Below are 17,297 nucleotides of genomic sequence, written 5' to 3'. Positions count from 1 at the left end.
TTTGAGGGCTTCTGTTCAAAGATAAAAAAAAAATAGAATATCACACTGGGAATGTGCAATCTTTTGAAGATGTTTAAATCAGCTCCTTAAGATGAGTGGGAGGGAAGTAATTTGTAACATTTGCATACTGCAAGATTTGCATTCCAGTACATAGTTACCAGATTCTGTTAAACAAGGACTATTTATGAAGTAAATTGCTCTTTAAGGATTTCAGAGATGGCAGGATATAATTTGAAGATGCCTTAAGCAAATGTATTGCCTTCGTTTCACCTTTTGCAAGTGATGCAAAATGCTGCTAAATATCAAACTCTTCGGCTTTCGAAATTCGTTTGCTGAGATTTGCAGGACAGGACCAACTTCTGTGTCTGTTGGGAAGGACATACAACAGGGCCTTCTTGGTTGTGGGGCCTGCTCTATGCTTTCCTTTCCTAGAGGAGCCTGCTAGAGTTCTTCCCTGTAGATTTTTAAGAGTCAGGTGAAAACTTCTAGTTCAAACCAGCAGTTGGCATGTGATTTGTATTAAAAAAAACCTTTTTCTCTGCTATATTTATTGATTAATGTTATTTTACTATGTCTTATGAGTTATTGTGAACTGCTTTGGAAATTTCTGAATTGGAGGGTGGTTTAAAAAAAATTGACACCATTTGACTTTTTTATTGCTTTATTGTATTTTGTATTTTTTTAACAAAACAAAACAAAACCCCAGCTATGTCTCCTCAGGAGGAGTCTTCTCCAGTAACATGTCTGAAAATTTATTAGACAAATAAATAATAAGCATATCAGTGGGATTTTAGAATGCTTTTTTCAGACTTCTCAAGCTTAAAAGGCATATAAAGAAATAATTTCCATTGATATTAGTAGAAGAGCATGTCCTTGCTTGGGATCACAGGCTATAAAGTTTCAGGATCATTGTCCAACACCTTGATCTTAAATGCATGTGTTGGATTAAGTCCTACTGATATTAATATAATTTAGTGCCAGATAAGTTGCATGCAAGAACTGTGAATTGGAGAGGGTTGATTGGACCTTGGTGACATTAAAAGCAGAAACAATGTATGAAAATCAACACACTTCCCTATGCAGAACCCAGGAATCTGCTCATATAAAGTCAAGAAGGGTGCTTCAGATAATATAAATAAGGCTCATAGTGAAATCAAACAGAGCTTATTTTACCCTTGCTGAAAAATTGGCCTCCAATAGCAAATCTGTGGTTTGTAAATTACATTTAAAAAGGAATGCTTATGCTGAAACAGGTATTTTTTCAGATTCTACTGGCATTTTGTCAAATAATTATATACAAATAGTCCGATCAGGAGTTTAACACAGACCTACAAAGCTATGATCCTTTATATCTCTACTCACTGTATGAAGTATGAATGAATGCTTTACTAAAGGATTATTAAAATGTTCACCAATGAATCTCTTGCAAATCCAAGGTAGATTAGTCTTTCCAGACTTGAATATATCTATCTTGTACATAAAATTAGCTACTTGTCTGTCAACCACTGTAAATACATATTTGAGTATAAATGATTTTGACATTGGATACATTCAGACTGAATTCATCGTGTAACCTTCAAATGATTTCAACACAAAATTTAAGCATGGAAAGCAATTGCTTTAGTGTCTATTGTAAAACTTATGAAAGAGCAATTTGATACATGACTACTCAGAAGTAAGCCCCACTGAGTTCAGTAAAACTTACTCCCATGTAAGTGTATGTAGGCTTGCAGCCTTAATGTAGTTAATAAAACTGTATCTTTGGCGGGGGCGGGGGGGAGAGACTGGGTTAGTATTGTATTTGTATAGTAGAAATATATCAGGCTTGGTACATTGCCTCACTTTTTTATTCTTTGCATATTTGCAAAATTATTTCCAGCAGTTGTGTGTTTCTGGGGAAGAAAGCAAGGTTTAATAGGTATCTACATACAATGTGTACCAACTTTTCTAATGTTTTCATTTTAACAGTGTGCTGGAGAAACAAATTTATGCTGATAAACATCAATAACATATTCTTTTAACAGATTGCTTAGAATGAAAATAAAGCCCAAAGCAATGGCTATTCCTTGTGTCATAGTAAGTACAAGGATTTCATTTTAGTAAAATCTTGCCTAATAAAATTAAAATATTGCAAATAAATTTATTTCTAGTGCAGTTTAATGAACCATTATAAAGAACACTTTGAGTATGACGTTTAAGCGATATAAAGAAGGCAAGCATCTCTGTTTATACTGGCTCCATTAACAGATCCAATAGAAATATGTGGATTTTGACCTTAACCTTCCATATATGGTAGGTGTCTATCCCATGATTTTTTATTTTTTTGCCAGTGCTAAGCAAATAGAGACCCTTGGTGTATCAGCTTAAGACTGTTAGGCACAACTTTTTTGCTTGGTGGAAAGTTTTATTGATAGATTTTCTTCAGAATGTGTATCAGCTGGATATTGCAGCCAGAAGGTATTTTCTATTTATGAGAGTTGTTTTCAATCACAAAGTTTGTTAATGGAAGGTAAGGCTATACTCAATATATGATAACAGAGTCTGAAACAAAATTATGAATGTGAGTCGGAAACCAGCTAGGGCATTTGAACTTGTATAAGTAAGTTATGTGTACAATTCACAGTGTTTATCTCCTTGTGAGAAAATTATTTGTATTGTGGAGGAGGCTGTGCTTATTTATAAATGTATATCTTATGGTGAGATTGGTTTAAATAGCTCAGGATAACTCTGTTATTGTGGGTGGGGGGCACTGCTTCTCTGGTGATGTGTAGTTCGATTTTTTGAAGAACGCTAATTGTATTAAAATATCATTCTTTTAAAAAGACATCAATTACCAAAAATATTCCCACTAGATTCTTTCCTAGCTTGAGTTTTTATGTACACAAAGGACAGATAAAAACACAATTAATGTAAAAAGACACTGTGCACCACCAAGTATGAATAAGGATGAGGTGCAATTGCTCTAAAAATGAAATCCAAGTCGAAGTGTGTTTAAATGATTCATTTTGCCCACCATCATTTGTATCTGCACATTATGAACTGTTGAAAGGTTTGTGGTTATCGTGTCAGATTGCTTGATGTTGGCACAGGGCAGGGTTTAGTGTAGGTTAAATATTTCTGAACTGACTTTTTATGTGGATATTTTTGCCCCTTTCCTTACGCAGCAGAGGACGAATCTGCTACGCGCGCCCAAGTCAAGTTCAGACGTGAATGTTGCGTGATATTATTATTATTATTATTATTATTATTGTAAAGAGTGGACTCGATCGTCCCCTTCCTTGTGGAGCTTCTCCCGGCTGGATCCCGCGTTTTGTCGTCCGCTTCGGGCTTCTCGTAAGAAACCTCACTTAAAAGAAACTGCCCCGTTCAGAGGGGCTTAAATCCGCTCCCGCCCCCCCCCCCCATATCCCCCAAGGCTCTCGGCTGAGGAAAGCTAATTATGCTCTCTCTCGCTCGGAAGGTGCCGATCTGGCTTTTCCCGTGCCTCCTCTCCGAAGCTATAAATGGTTTGGTGGTGATGGTGCCTCAGAAGCAGCAGAGAGCGAGAGTGAGAGAGAGAAATCCCGCGCGCTTCTTGACAGGGCGCGCTCGGGCCGCATTCTTCCCCCACAGCTGTTTATTCGCATACCGCGGGATCCTTTATTTGCATACCCAAACTGCTCGCCAGCAAAGGTTTGCCTCTGAGGCAAGCCAGCCCAGGGCTCTCTCGGTTCGATTGTGTTAGCATTTATTTATTTTTTAAGGACAAGAGAATAGCTGTGGTTTGCATTACAAATAAACAAAAGGGGGAGAAGGAGAGAGAGAGAGAGAGAGAGAGAGAGAAGCCTCGAGGCAGACCTACAAGACTGGGCAAAAAAATAAAATATAAAACCACCTATATGGAGAGGGGGAAGAGATGAAGATTGGGCTGCCGCTCCTTTGTCTGCTCAGCCTCCCCACAGATAATATCTTCGGCCGCCTTCGCTGAGGAGCCGAGCGGGAGAGAGAGAGCGCGCGCGCCGCGGCTTCTTCCCGAAGCGGCGTTTGAGCGGGAATTTCGGAGCGGCGGCGGCGGCGGCGTCTTCCTCAGAGCTGGGTGCTGCCGCTGCCGGAGACGGGCCCCTCGGTGCCACTTCCGACTTTAAGCCTTCCTGGGAAAGCCCTCGGTGGCTGTTTTCAATTTCTTCGCCGAAGACACAGCGCCCTCCCTCAGCTCCGCTCCCCACAGCCACCCCACCTCTCTCTCTCTCTCCCTCACACACACACACACACACACACACACTCGCTTGGCAGGCACAGCCCGCGGCGGCGGCGGCTGCAGCAGCAACAGCAACAGAAGTCAGTCAGTCCAGTCAGTCTCTCGCTCGCTCCTCAGCCACCCTCTGCTCTCAACTCGGATTTTTCCCTCCAGACTGAGCTGCGCTTCTGGTCGAGGGGGAACTTAAAAAAATAAAATAAAAAGTAAAAACTACTTTTTTTTTTTAAGCCAAACCAGTGCAGGCTATAGAGAGAGAGAGAGGATTCACCCAGGAATTTTTTTTAAAAAAAAGCCCCAACCAAAACAAAACTATGTGAGCAACGGTTGGTTGGGCTTTAAGTTAAGCGCCAGCGTGAAGGCAGCCCATAATACTTGGTGGATGCAGCAAAGCCGTTCACTGTAAGTACGAACCCGGCTGTTTCAAAAAGTGCATGGATTTGACAACAGCTGCCCCATCTTGCAAAACAGGGAGAGAGGACACTTTTTTGTTTTTGTTTTTGCTTTCAGACGAAAAGCAGCCTCGTCCGTGGCCTGTTTGCAAAACAAGTTTGTACTTTTCCAAGAATCTCAGTAATCTTCCACGCCTGGATCTTCTGCACGTTTCTTTCTTTTTCTTTCTCTCTCTCTCTCTCTCTCTCTCTCTCTCTCTCTCTCTCTCTCTCCCCCAACTCCCACCTCCAATTAATATCTAATATACGTCACTTTTTGCAGTTAATTGTGTTTCCGGGCTGGCTCCGTAGCCTCCCCACAAATCAGATGCTACATGGCTCTCAGCTCTTTATTTGTGTTCAACTTGGATTTTGTGTCTTGTGTTTGGTTTTCTATATATAATGAATTTTTATAGACCTGGTTAAAAGGCACAAGAATTCAGAAGGACAGAGAAAGGGGGACATATGGCAGAGACTGACAGCTCTTGCCGAAGCAGGAAATCCTGCTTAATATGTTTAAATGCTGGCAAAGCTCTGCTGAACCTTAAAGGAGGGTTTTATCAAAATGGCAAAATAAACAGTTCCCTGACAATATTATATATGACGTTAGGTACTGCTGGAAACTCAACACTTCGAATTAGGAAACGACCTCTTTAAAGCCCAGGCATACTTTACATCATGTTTATGAATCTCCTTACTCACGAAATTTATAAGAATGTTTTTCTTGAAGCTGTTTTATGAACGTCAAAATATTCTTTAAAAAACCCAAAAACAACAACCACCAGCCATCAAATTATATAAAATTACCCTCGAGCCCAAATTTTAGGTGCACTTTAATGGGGAGGGGGAGTGCAGAAGTCACTTTTAAAGCCGATAATAAATGTAAGTTTATCTTTTAATGAAAGGAAAGTCCAGATGGTCAGCTTTAGGATATTTTTTTTAGATCATCAGAATGGTGTGTGTGTGTGTGTGACTGTTTTGTTTTGTTTTTTGTCTCTCTTCCCCCTCCCCTTCATGCATACTTTCTGGAATCTGCATTTTAAGGTTTCTTGGAGGTTTCTTTCTACTAGCCTCAAGAGAATTATGGATTTCATAAATGCATGATGCTGCGTGTGTATAAAATACATATTAATGGAATTTTGGCATTACCTGAGGTTCAGCTTTGTTGCTTAATGACCTATCTTTAGCTTTAGGAAGCTGAAAACCCAGCACAGTGACAGATTTTTTTTTTAAAAAATAAGCCATTGTTTCAGTTGTGGTGGTCTCAGTAGGGGTTAACACAGATCCAAATGAGAGGGAACAAATGAGTGGGGTTTTGTTGAATGTTTAATAGTAACTAAAAAGTTGTTACACAAAGTGCAACATACAATGCAATGCTGGGCATGTTTACTTGGAAGTAAGTACCATTGTGTACAAAATAAGAGACTTTAAGATTGCAACTTCAAAGTTACATTTATGTTGTTTCAGAAGCATTGTCACAGTGACATATGTCTTCTGTTTTTAAATTTCAGTGATATGTCAAAATTTCAGATGTATTTAGGGAGATTATCATAATATTCTGTTTGGGGGATTGATGCACTAATTTAATCTAGTTTTAATAATATGGTTACATTTTTAAAGCGCATGATTTAAAAAAGTGCATTTAAATACTTTAGCATTTGGAGGTAGCCCTTATTGAAGATTGGCAGGGTTTTGTAAAATACTGAAGTTAAGAATTGTGGTTTTCTTCATTTTTTTAATTTCCATTTCTGTCAATGTTTTATGTTGAAGATGTTAACTTTGCAGAAAAAAATGCAGTTTCAGATATAAAAAAATATGATTAGAAAGTTCCCATTGTCTTTACGATTTCTGGTTTAGATCACAACTGTGGTTGAAAGTAAGTTACTAACTCACATGTGAGCTATATTTGTTTGAATAAGCATAGCATTTTTTACTTTGATTTTTTTCTTTCAGCTGGAAGAAATGTTCTAAATTATAGTCATTTTATAAGAATTGCTTCTAGCAAGTGAAAAAAAGTCTGGAAAACCAATAATTTAGACAAGTACCTACATTTTATTTGTTCTATGGTGCTGAGATTTAGAATCCCTTCCCATTTACAGTTTACTTTTCACAGAACATTATTAACTTTTTGGCTTCATACATGATTTTCTGTCAGATGCTTTTGATTTGTAATTTACCAAAGTATAATAAACAGTGCAAAAGTCATGAATTTTCTCCTGCATCTTGAGCTCTGTGGTAGGGAAAATGTGATAAAATGTGTACCTTAAGTCTTGTTTGATGATCTCTCAAAGCAAGTTTGCCTTCTGGAAATAATTTCTGGGGTTGAAGAGCATGGTATTAACAGATTTAATGTGGCTATTCAGTGGATTGGTGGAGTACTATGTGAGGTTTAACAAAATGAGAGCGACAAATTGAACATCAACAAAACCTACATCTGTGAAGAATTATAAATTTAATTAGAAAAAACCCAAAATTAAAAGATCTCATTAACTAATCAGAATTAGACGTTACTGCTTTAAGATACTTAAATGTAATTTTGGTGTTATTTAAGATGCTAGTAGCTTTGCTATCACAATCCTTTCTTTTTCATTTTAGAAATACTAAGAGGCAATGTTAGTCAAACATTTTTTAGCCTTTTAAAGCCACTTCCTAAGTAGTAATAATGTGATTATTCATAAGGAGCAGTAAGTTTTATTTAAAATATTGTTGGCCTGATTTCCCTGTGCATGGCATTTGCTCATTGTAGCAATTCTCCCTCCCATTTTTAAAGTATTCTTTCTTGAGTAAATTTTAATTATTGCTGTAATCTTCCTACTTGTGTAATAATTAATGAGCCATAGAAGACCATATACTTTGTTGGTTAAGGCTGTATTAGATGACAGTAGATGCAGACATATTAATGTAGCAGTAACGGTGAAACGCTATTCATACATACCGTATGTTGCTTTCCAAAAACTGGGCATCCTAAGTGCAGTTACTCACTGCACTGTAATTTCGCATCCTGCATAAAAAACTGAAAGCATGTAAAGTGTAGCATTTTGTAAATTGTAACTAATTTCACCAACATCTGTGTCTAATTGTTGTCTGCATTTGCATTCTTGAGAGTAGATTTATTTTTCCTGTACCACTATGTGGATTCACTTGACCAATCTAAGTAAGGATTAGTAGTTTTAAAGTTATTTTGATTAAAGAATCATTTTTAAATACCATAACACACAACACATGGTTTAAATAATCCTTAATAGGAAAAGGACTGTAACTGAAGTATGACGAATGAAAATGAAGGTCTTGGATATGAACTCTCACAGCTTATAGAATCTTAAAAAGATATGCTAATATCTGCAGCATATGAGATATATACACACTAGTAGTTATTTAAAGACAGAGGTAATAGAATATTTCACTATCTATTTTCAGAACAATTTTTGTTCATTGTCTGTAATTGACAAATTATATTCTATAACATCAGTAAAATAATATACAAAACATTAATACATATCACTAGAAGTTCAATTAAAATTATTATATTTAAATGGCCCTCCATATTGTTAATAAGAGATAACTGTTAAGTATGCATCGTTCCCTCCTATAATTTATTAAAGGTGTACAGAAGTACAAGGAGAGAACATATCCTAAAGCCATTCCACCGCAGTGTCTAGGGTTAAGAGTAAAAAGTTTCCATCTTACACTTGGGTCCTTTGTATTTTCCTTTTTAAAAAATGTCTTAGCTGTTGCAAATACACATTTCATACTCCAGTTTGGTTTGGTTTGCTATGGTCTATTAAAAAGCACACTATGCAGCATTTTAAATACCTTTGGTGGGGGGAGAGTTACAGTTTTCCTATCTGTGTTAGTACATGCTTTTTGCTATTGTGTGTAACATTATATGTTGTCTGGCTGCTTATACGAGTGGTGTACTCCTGCTGAAGTAGTAATTCTGTCTGTGATTAAAAATAACAAAAACTAGAGGCACACAAGTGAGATTTTCCTGGATGACTTTTATGGCACTTAAAATGCCTCATCTTGCTTGTCTTTGTTCTGTGATCATGTAAGAGATGTCAGTTCAGGTTGGGTGGAATTCTGAATTCAGACATTTAGACAATGTATGTCCTTGCTGGGGAAGTTTTGTGCTTTCAAGCCAGCAGCCAGTCTTCACCTGGGCTTTATCACCTGCTGGCAGTTGTTAGTGGCTTTTTTGGCTGGTGTGTGGGTGTGTGTGAGTGTGGAAACTGGTATCAAAGGCTATTCATTTAAACACAACCTTACACATTTTTTAATAAGATGCAGCAGCACTGCACTAAACCAGTGAGGGTCTAGATTTCAAACATTATTGAATCTCTCACCCACCCTAGTCCAAAGAGTGTACATTCACAGAGAATGCAAAAGAGCAATTCATGACCACAGAGTTCATTTTAGAAATATATTTTTGCGTACTGCTCGTATTCATTCATTCTGAAGTGTATGCTCTTCTTTTTTAGTTTAACTTGATTGTGGGGAGAGGTGCAGATAAGAGGAAGGGGAATTTCTGGCCTAGATAAACATAAACATTCAGGAACTTTCAGTCAAATTATAGGAGCCTAGCATTGCATTTGACTTTAAATCCTTCAGTGTTGGTTTGCAGTCTTCAAAGTTGGCTGGAAACTGGACTTGCAAACTTAAATGACAGAGTGGAAGGAGGAGGGAGGGATGAAAACTAACATGATAAGGATAAGAGACTGTCAAGAGTTAAAGGAGTGGGAGGGTGATGTGTTTCAGCCAGTGATAACAAAAACTGAAAGATCTTCAGAGGATGCTGGGGGAGAGCATTAGGGAGCTTCTTCCCTTTGCTAGATATATTTTCTCTGTTAATAGCTACCTTACCCAGGCACCTCTTCCTAAACTACCTTAGCAAGACTGCTTTGCATGTTGATTGGGGGAGGGGAAATCCAGTGTGCAGCTGTCATAGGCCAGTGATGAATCACTATCCCGTCATTTGGCTGCCTTCCCCATGACATGGGCAGGGGCGGGGGGGGGGGGGGATAGACCTGCTGGAGGAAACAACAGTTGAGGCTTCAATTTAAAGACAATATGTCTTTCACTGCAGCAGTAACCCCCTCCTTCTCTTTTGGTTAAAAGAGAGCATTACCATCCCCAGGAAGATTTCTTTGTTTAGTTAGATTAAGACCTGACATGAACGTAGAATAACAGAGGCTTCTATTTGTGTCCCTGGTTTGCAGGTGCAAAAATCCCAAACCAGTTCAGATGTTGCTGTTTCATCCATTTGCAGGTAAGGATAAGATCAAAGTGGCCTATCTGTAGGGGGGGGGGGAAACTACTTAGAATGAAATTATTTTACTCCATGTGAAAGACATATGAATGATATTTGATTGTTGTTCATTTTAAACTGGAGAATATTGTTTCACTGCTTTGAGAAGTAATTTAAATATGCACTTTTAAATAAAGGTTCTGCTCAGCACTAAAATGTTTTATAATTCGTGTATACACTTCTGTGTATTTTAAAATTGTTTGGATTTGGTCATGAAAGTAACACCAGTAGTCTAGCATTTAAAAGGACTCCAACTGGTAATTTTTAAATGGAGCATTATTAGTGAGAAAATTTGTAGTGTGAAAGCAATATAACTGTGAAAAGTAAAATACATATTTATGTTAGAAAATGTGCAATGGAATTCTGTTTATGCTTCCATGGTAGTAAATTCCACTGAGTTGAGTGGGGTTTACTCTTAAGGAGGTTCACAGCTTTGCAACCAAAGTTAAACTGATTTGGTGGACTTCAAGTATATTGTGCAAACTTTTCCTGATAATATTTAATCCAAAAATATTACAAAAGCAAAATTTGTTAGCATATTGTAAACTTTGGGCTTAATGCAAACTGATACTTCATTACATAGAAATGTATCAAGTGTTCCAAAACTTTCTTCATGCCGAAGGGCCCTTATTCTAGAGTACATGATTTGAACATTGCCCCTTAACTATATTATGCAGATCTTCTATTCAGTATAAATCTAATGGAAGTTGAGTATTATAAAAGCTATTATGATCAGGAATCGTAAGCACAGAGGCAATATATTCTATAAAATATTGACAATTTGCACTGATTCTGTTCTTGTTTCACTTTAAGTGACAGTTCAAGTACTGCAAAGTGCTAAGGCATACTAATGCCTGTATGGATTCACTGTATATTGGCCCTATCCCTTTTCAATTGGGCACGCTTTATGTAATCCACAAAGCAAACAAGAGAGCAGACATAATAATGTTTTAATGCTGCATTTGTTTCAACGGAAACAGAAGAACAATTAAGTAGTTTGCCAGAGTAAACACATACATCAGGAATATCTCATTCCTTGTCAGTTGAGCGTAGGTTCAACTATTGCTTCAAGTGTTTTATTTGGTTTGGAGGCCCATTAAATCGTAATTGGGTGGTAAATTATATGCAAGCGAACAGTGTGACTGTATTGCACTTGGGATGTGCTTTTCAATGCATTTTAATTTTTGTCTCTAATTTTGTGCTTTATAAAAATGTGTAGACAAGCAGGTATAAATGTATTTTAAATCTGTTAAGGATTGTGTATTATACAGAGCCAATATGAAATGAGTGTATGAAACGACTCAAAAATGTAAGGCAAACTAAGGAAGTAATAAAGTATATGAAATAGTAAAATCAATGGTAGGACATGGGTTGTACTTCCACAGTCAGATCTGAAAGCAGTAGTCAATTTTTCTACTCACTTTTTTTTTTTTAGGTCTATGGAAATGCAGGATCTAGCCAGCCCTCATAGTCGACTAAGTGGTAGTAGTGAATCTCCCAATGGTCCAAAACTTGATAATTCTCACATAAATAATAATTCCATGACACCCAATGGCACAGAAGGTGAGTTGGTGGGTTTTTTTGTGATATGATGGGATTACTTTAGACCTCAGTTTTCACTGAGATGGTAAATGTGTGTCTGGATTATGCCACTTCGGACTAAAGGTGGGGGCTTTCATGACAGAATACTCCTTCATACAACAACAGTCTTCTGCACATAGACAAAGCAGCATGTCAGGGAAAGTATCCTTCTGCTTCCTGTCAGCTAGCTTTCTATCTGGTGGATTTTACTATTATTTTGGATGGAGGAGCTCCCATCTGGAAACTGAAATGGTAGAGCCTTTACACACTAGTTTACTACCTCAGATTGCCAGGCCTTGCCTTTCTATTAGATATGAAATACTGTATAACTAGATAAGATTCCAATGGTTATTCATGGGCACTTACTGAAGTTTGACTATAGCAATGACAGTGATATGAAACATCTATCAAATGAGTTATCCATTTACCCACCATTCCCATGCCCTTTACCCAAAACATTTTTTTGGTCTGAGTTCTAACTGAAGACTATTTGGGTTATCAGATTATACTTTTAGCCTCCATTCCCTCTAAATCTAATGGAGCTGCATTGTATTTTGTCAGATAGACCATTTTTGTCCCTTTTCTCTAAATTAAAATAATGCAAATTTGTATCTTTAGGATTGCAACCTTAGTCAATACTAATGACTGACCACTGCCTTTTGGATAAAGACATCTGATTTAGGATGTAGTCATAGCATACTTACCTGTGAATAAAGATCTTTAAACACAGAGACTTGATTCTAGACATGCAGAGGACTGTGCTGTTTATCTTTTTTTGTGTGTGCATACACTACTGACTTCTGATTTTAAAATTGGAATGTAAGCATACTGTTTTATCTTAACAAAATCCAGAAAACTTTTCCTGTTGATAAACACACTTACATCGAAGTTAAGTTTTAATGTGATGGCTCCAAGTAAAGAGAAAAATGGTGCACTGGTAAGGAGAAAAAGAACTCCTTTAATAGGACCAACCAATATGTTATGAAATTGTGATTTCCCCAGAAGTCTTTATCAGGCAAGGTATCCCCCAGAGCAAGGGATAGTGGGTGCATGAGGAAATGAGGAAAAATAAAAAGGAGTACAAAAATTAGTCTGGATGTTGAATCAAGGTTATATTTTAGAGATTGTAGACTGCAGGAACACAGTCTGAAGCACTGCCCTTTAATTAATTAGTTAACAATTTTAAAAAGAAATGGAAAACTTCTGTACATTTTTGTACGTATTCTTTTGGGACATGTGTGGAAAAGGTACTAGCTTTTTCATTTTCTTTGCAATTTTCCTTTAGGTGACATGACTCTGCTCAGCACTGCAGACTGGTTGTTAAATACTAATACACAGACCACTGCAGGTTTGTGTAGTAACGGTGAATGCACAGTTATTAGCATGCGTTTTAAGGTTTGCAAAAATATTAAAAGGTTCTGACTGATTGTATCTAATTAAAACTGGAAATGCTGTGGTTTGCCCTCATTGATAAATAAGCAAAGTCATAACCCTTTATATGATTTCCATAGGTAAACTCCCTTGAACACTGCAGCTTCCAATTTGGCATGCATAGGGTTAGGGTATAAATATAGTTTTCAAGCAAAATGTTAGCACAAAAGCCAATTTTTAAATCGGTTGCTGTGAGGCGGGATAGGACTTTGCTTCACAATTACTTATATAGTAACTAAGGAATACACCGAGAACTGTTTTATCTCCTTAAAATGAATTTGATGTTTTGTGTGTTGGGGTGTATTACTTACCCTTGTCCCTATTTGTTTTCCTTTTGTTTATCTGTTGGGGGTAGAGGATAATAATGGTCTAGGACAGACATTTGGATAGTAATAGTAACTTGGAGGCGGGCAAGAGAGTATAAACTATTAAAAGGAAATCTTACTTTAAATAAAAGTATTTTGAAAAATCATAGGATTGATGGAGATACTGTTAGTGTTTGGTTTCCATGTGCTTCTCTTGAAATTAATGTACATAATGTGTAATCTGCTTGTTTGCTGCATGTGAGATAGAAAGATGTCACTGAATAGTCAGGTGGTCAACGTCTGATGGTAGAATGGATCAGATTCTAATGTGAACTCTGATGTCACTCCTATGGCAATCTTAATCCTGTTACAGTATGTGTTTTAAATTAATTCTGAAGTAAAGTTAAGGTTTATGTCATTATAGACAGGTCAAGCTGCTTTCACTGATTTTTTTTTTTAAATGTACTAAATAAAACAGCTCTGTCCAAACCCCATATTCTTTAATTTCTTTCAAATGTGCTGCAGGAGGATGTGGTTGATAGATATCTATCTGTTAGTAGCTAATATTTTTCACTTCACACTTAGTGGTTAACCTTTTACGGCAAGAAATTGGGATGTAGATGGGTGCCAGTGGTCTGGTATAATCAAAGTTTAGTGCTGATTCCTGCAGCATTAGTTCAAGAATGAACTAAATTATAGAAACTCCTTGTTGCAGTATGTGGAAAATGTTACTTTCTTAACATGATCCTCAACATATTTCTGCAGAAGGGCATCAGGATGTGAAAGTATTTACATCAGCATTAAGCATAGTTGCGACTGAAGTTTATTCATTTAGTTGTTTAACAGAGACTTAGCCATTCTTGCAATACATCAGTTATAGAAATAGTTGTATGCCACATCTAATGGGCCATAAATTCATGTTAGGAATATACGAAATTTTAGTTTTCATCTCTCTCAAGCCTTGCTCTGAGCCAAGTTGGAAAACAGTAGCTTATACCTGATACGGGGGGAAATAATAATTGGTAGTTGGTGGAACTGCATAAGTGCTTCCCAAGAAATAACTTTTGTGGATAATGAATGTGAACAGAATTTACCAATACAAGATGGGATGTCATGATTGGCACAAAAAGCCTTGATTGTTCAACCAGATAGTGGGCATTCCGGCAACAGTCTATCAATATAGAACTACCTAGTGCAAGATGTGAATACTGAAGGGAATAAGCAAATTTGAGTCTAAATCAAACTGCTAATGGCATGAAGTGCCATTTTAGGATGTAAGTAGCCATGATTCTCAGAATAAGAAAGGAGAACCATTTCCTCAATTGCTTTCTAGACCACGGCTAGCAAACATAGTACACTCAATACATGTTGGACTACAATGCCCATCAGCCCTTACCAGCTTCTATCTGATCAAAAAAATGTATGCTACATTCACTTCGCAGTTAAGCTGAGGTGTGTACATTTAAGACAGGAGTTGCATATGCATAGACGAGAGTTTCATGAATAGGATTTAGGAGGGTGGAGATGCATGGAAACAAAGCAGGTAATGCACATTGGTTGAAAATATCCGGGCCTCCTCTCTGGTGTGTACAGCAATGTGCAAGTGTGACTTGAAATTTGAAATGTGACTTAAGCAAATATGATGTTTAAGCAGAGGTTGGATGGCCATCTGTTATGGATGCTTTAGCTGAGATTCCGTCATTGCAGGGGGTTGCGCTAGACGACCTTCGTGGTCCCTTCCAACTCTGCTATTCTATAATTCTATGAAACACAATTAGGAAGAACAACCTCACTGAATGATGGGTGTTGTAGTCCATAATGTCTGCAGTGCACCTGGTCTGCTACACCTGCTACAGAATATATATATTCTTTTGCATATATATACTGTGCTAAAGTTGTCAGTTGGTTTTAATACTGTGGTAGACTAGCTGATATTAAAAGTACTGTTTGGCTTGTTTTAATAGAAAATGGATAACTGTATGTGGCTGTTGTATGTGCTGTTATGGAATGTGTTGAGTATGTGATTTATATTTACATGTGTACTGCTTCATTGCAATTACTTCTTTTATTGTATGCCTGCTTATGTAGTGTTATTGTGAGAAATATTGTGCAATGTTGTATTGGACATAGATACCTTTTACAGGAAAGGTACACTGTACTCCTTAGCCCAATATCTCCTTGAGCAATAGGTACAGCTCGCAAGATGAATCCATTTTGTGAAAGGGATCCTGCTGTAGGGCAGGCAGCTTGGACTTGATAACCCACTGAACTTTAGAACCTAACGCACACAATATATTATTCTGATGCCAGCAGATCTTTTGGGGAGTGGCTGTGTGTAGGTGGGTGCTTTATAAGAATTAATGTATTTTAGGTGGTAGAATACTAACACCCTGGCAATAAATGCAGTGGGTGAAACCCAAGAGCTATGGGGGCAGTTTCTATGCATTCTAAGTTGCAGCTTCTGAGTTTACCTGCCTATTGAATCAGTTTATGATACCGAAAACACTTTTTACGGAAGTCAGGGACTTTTTGGGGTGGCCTCTGATGCAATATGTGCTTGGAAGAGGAGACAAGAAGAATTTGATTTTTATATCTTTTCACATCCCACATTGGGACAGCTGACCTAAAAGCCATTTTTGCAACAAATTCTGGCAATACATGTGGGAAAGTTGTTCTTTAGATCTGAAAGGAATATGGTTTGCATTTTCTGAATGAGTCATTTTATAGGCAAGACATATCTCAAGTTTTATGTTTCATTTATTGGACTGAAGGTGCAAGGTGTTAGATTCTACTGTGTATCTTACGGAAAGAGGAAGGATAGCATTTGTTTTTATTGCAGGAATTAGACTTTTTGTAATATTGTTTTAAAAACAATAAAACAGCTTATTAAACATGTGTATGATACATCTTTCTTTCCCCTTTTTCTAATTGAAAGAGCAATCCAGTGCAGTGTTTGCACAAACTGTCCACAGTTAAATCATATAGCAATATCTTGTTCTTTGAAAGCATTACTTGTGAAGGTGCATCTATTTTATTGTATTTTTACACTGTCATGACATTTTATACAGGAATTCATAAAAAAGAATACCTGTTGCTATATAATATCTGGAAAAGATACAGAGATATAAATGGGGGGATCAGAATTGTTACCTCCTTTAAAACCTAAGGCATTTTAGGAAGAGATACATTTTTTTCTCAGAATGGATCAAGGAAAAGTTATATGTGTTGCCACTGTTCATTGATACCAAAGTTCTTGATACCATACCCCTTGAAAATTGGTTAGACAAATAGTTTAAGAACCCTTAAATTCTTAATTTGTGGAATTAATTTCTGCTTTCTCAGAGCGTGTGCATATATAAACAATGTGCATACAAACCTTTATGGCAAAGTTACTCAAGCATTTTCAGCTTGGGCTCTGACTTCAAAACTTACTCTTCTTTTGGAGCCCGCACTCTACATAAATAATATTTTATGCAGATGAGCATACAGACACCTTTGCATGCAGTCACAGCACTGTCATTATGGAAAGGCTAGAATGAGATTTTGTACCTCTTGTTCCACTCCTAGTAACATGTGCAGCAATTTAACAGGAGATGCTGTATGTTCAAATATCAGAACCCTCATTTTCAAATCACAATGGGATCGTGAGGAAGGTGCTGTCACCTCACAAATCCAGTGTTGATCAATAAGGGTCCTTGCCAGGTCCTAGAGAGGAAGAAAGGCAGCGCCTACTAAAGGTCCTATCTGTCCCTATAACTTGGTCCATTCTCACATCTGAGTGGGCTATAAATATTGAAAATAGAATAATAATAAAATATAAGGCTGGATTCAGCTACCCTGTTCCATTAGTAGAAGCCAGCTCGAGGGCCCCTGCTAGTGTAAAGGGGCTTTCTGTTCTTCCCCCCTATGACTCTCACCCCCCCAAAAAATCCACTCTAAGAGGTCAGAAGACTTCCCCACCTCTACCAAGGTACAAGGGACAGAGGGGAAGTCATTTCATCAAGCAAGCA

At 37.3% G+C, this 17,297-nt stretch overlaps 1 protein-coding gene and 1 long non-coding RNA gene across 12 annotated transcripts in view; one reads left to right on the top strand and one right to left on the bottom strand.

Moving 5' to 3' along the window:
* Positions 1-666: 666 nt before the first annotated feature.
* On the bottom strand, positions 667-4,010 carry LOC307219788. The gene is made up of 3 exons (XR_013840558.1): positions 3,875-4,010; positions 1,838-1,892; positions 667-744 (listed from the first exon to the last, which is right to left on the bottom strand). It is a non-coding gene; the product is annotated as an uncharacterized lncRNA (long non-coding RNA).
* The window catches only part of EYA1 (EYA transcriptional coactivator and phosphatase 1), an 89,271-nt gene continuing 74,464 nt past the window's right edge, over positions 2,491-17,297 (top strand). Inside the window, exons 1-5 of one of the 11 annotated variants that reach the window (XM_079983094.1) lie at positions 4,509-4,636; positions 4,745-4,783; positions 9,882-9,931; positions 11,406-11,533; positions 12,837-12,899. In XM_079983094.1, coding sequence (XP_079839220.1) covers positions 11,410-11,533; positions 12,837-12,899 — 187 coding nt within the window. In that variant the 5' untranslated portion in view covers positions 4,509-4,636; positions 4,745-4,783; positions 9,882-9,931; positions 11,406-11,409. Of the gene's footprint in view, positions 2,510-2,576; positions 3,334-4,499; positions 4,637-4,744; positions 4,784-6,008; positions 6,062-9,881; positions 9,932-11,405; positions 11,534-12,836; positions 12,900-17,297 lie in introns of those variants that run through there. The other 10 variants (XM_079983096.1, XM_079983089.1, XM_079983086.1 and 7 more) reach the window with 10 other exon arrangements.

The sequence above is a fragment of the Podarcis cretensis genome (assembly GCF_951804945.1).
Source record: "Podarcis cretensis genome assembly, chromosome: 7".
NCBI classification, from domain to species: Eukaryota; Metazoa; Chordata; class Lepidosauria; order Squamata; family Lacertidae; genus Podarcis; species Podarcis cretensis.
The sequence above is the reverse complement of the archived record's forward strand: the minus strand, read 5'-3'. Positions and strand labels throughout refer to the sequence as shown.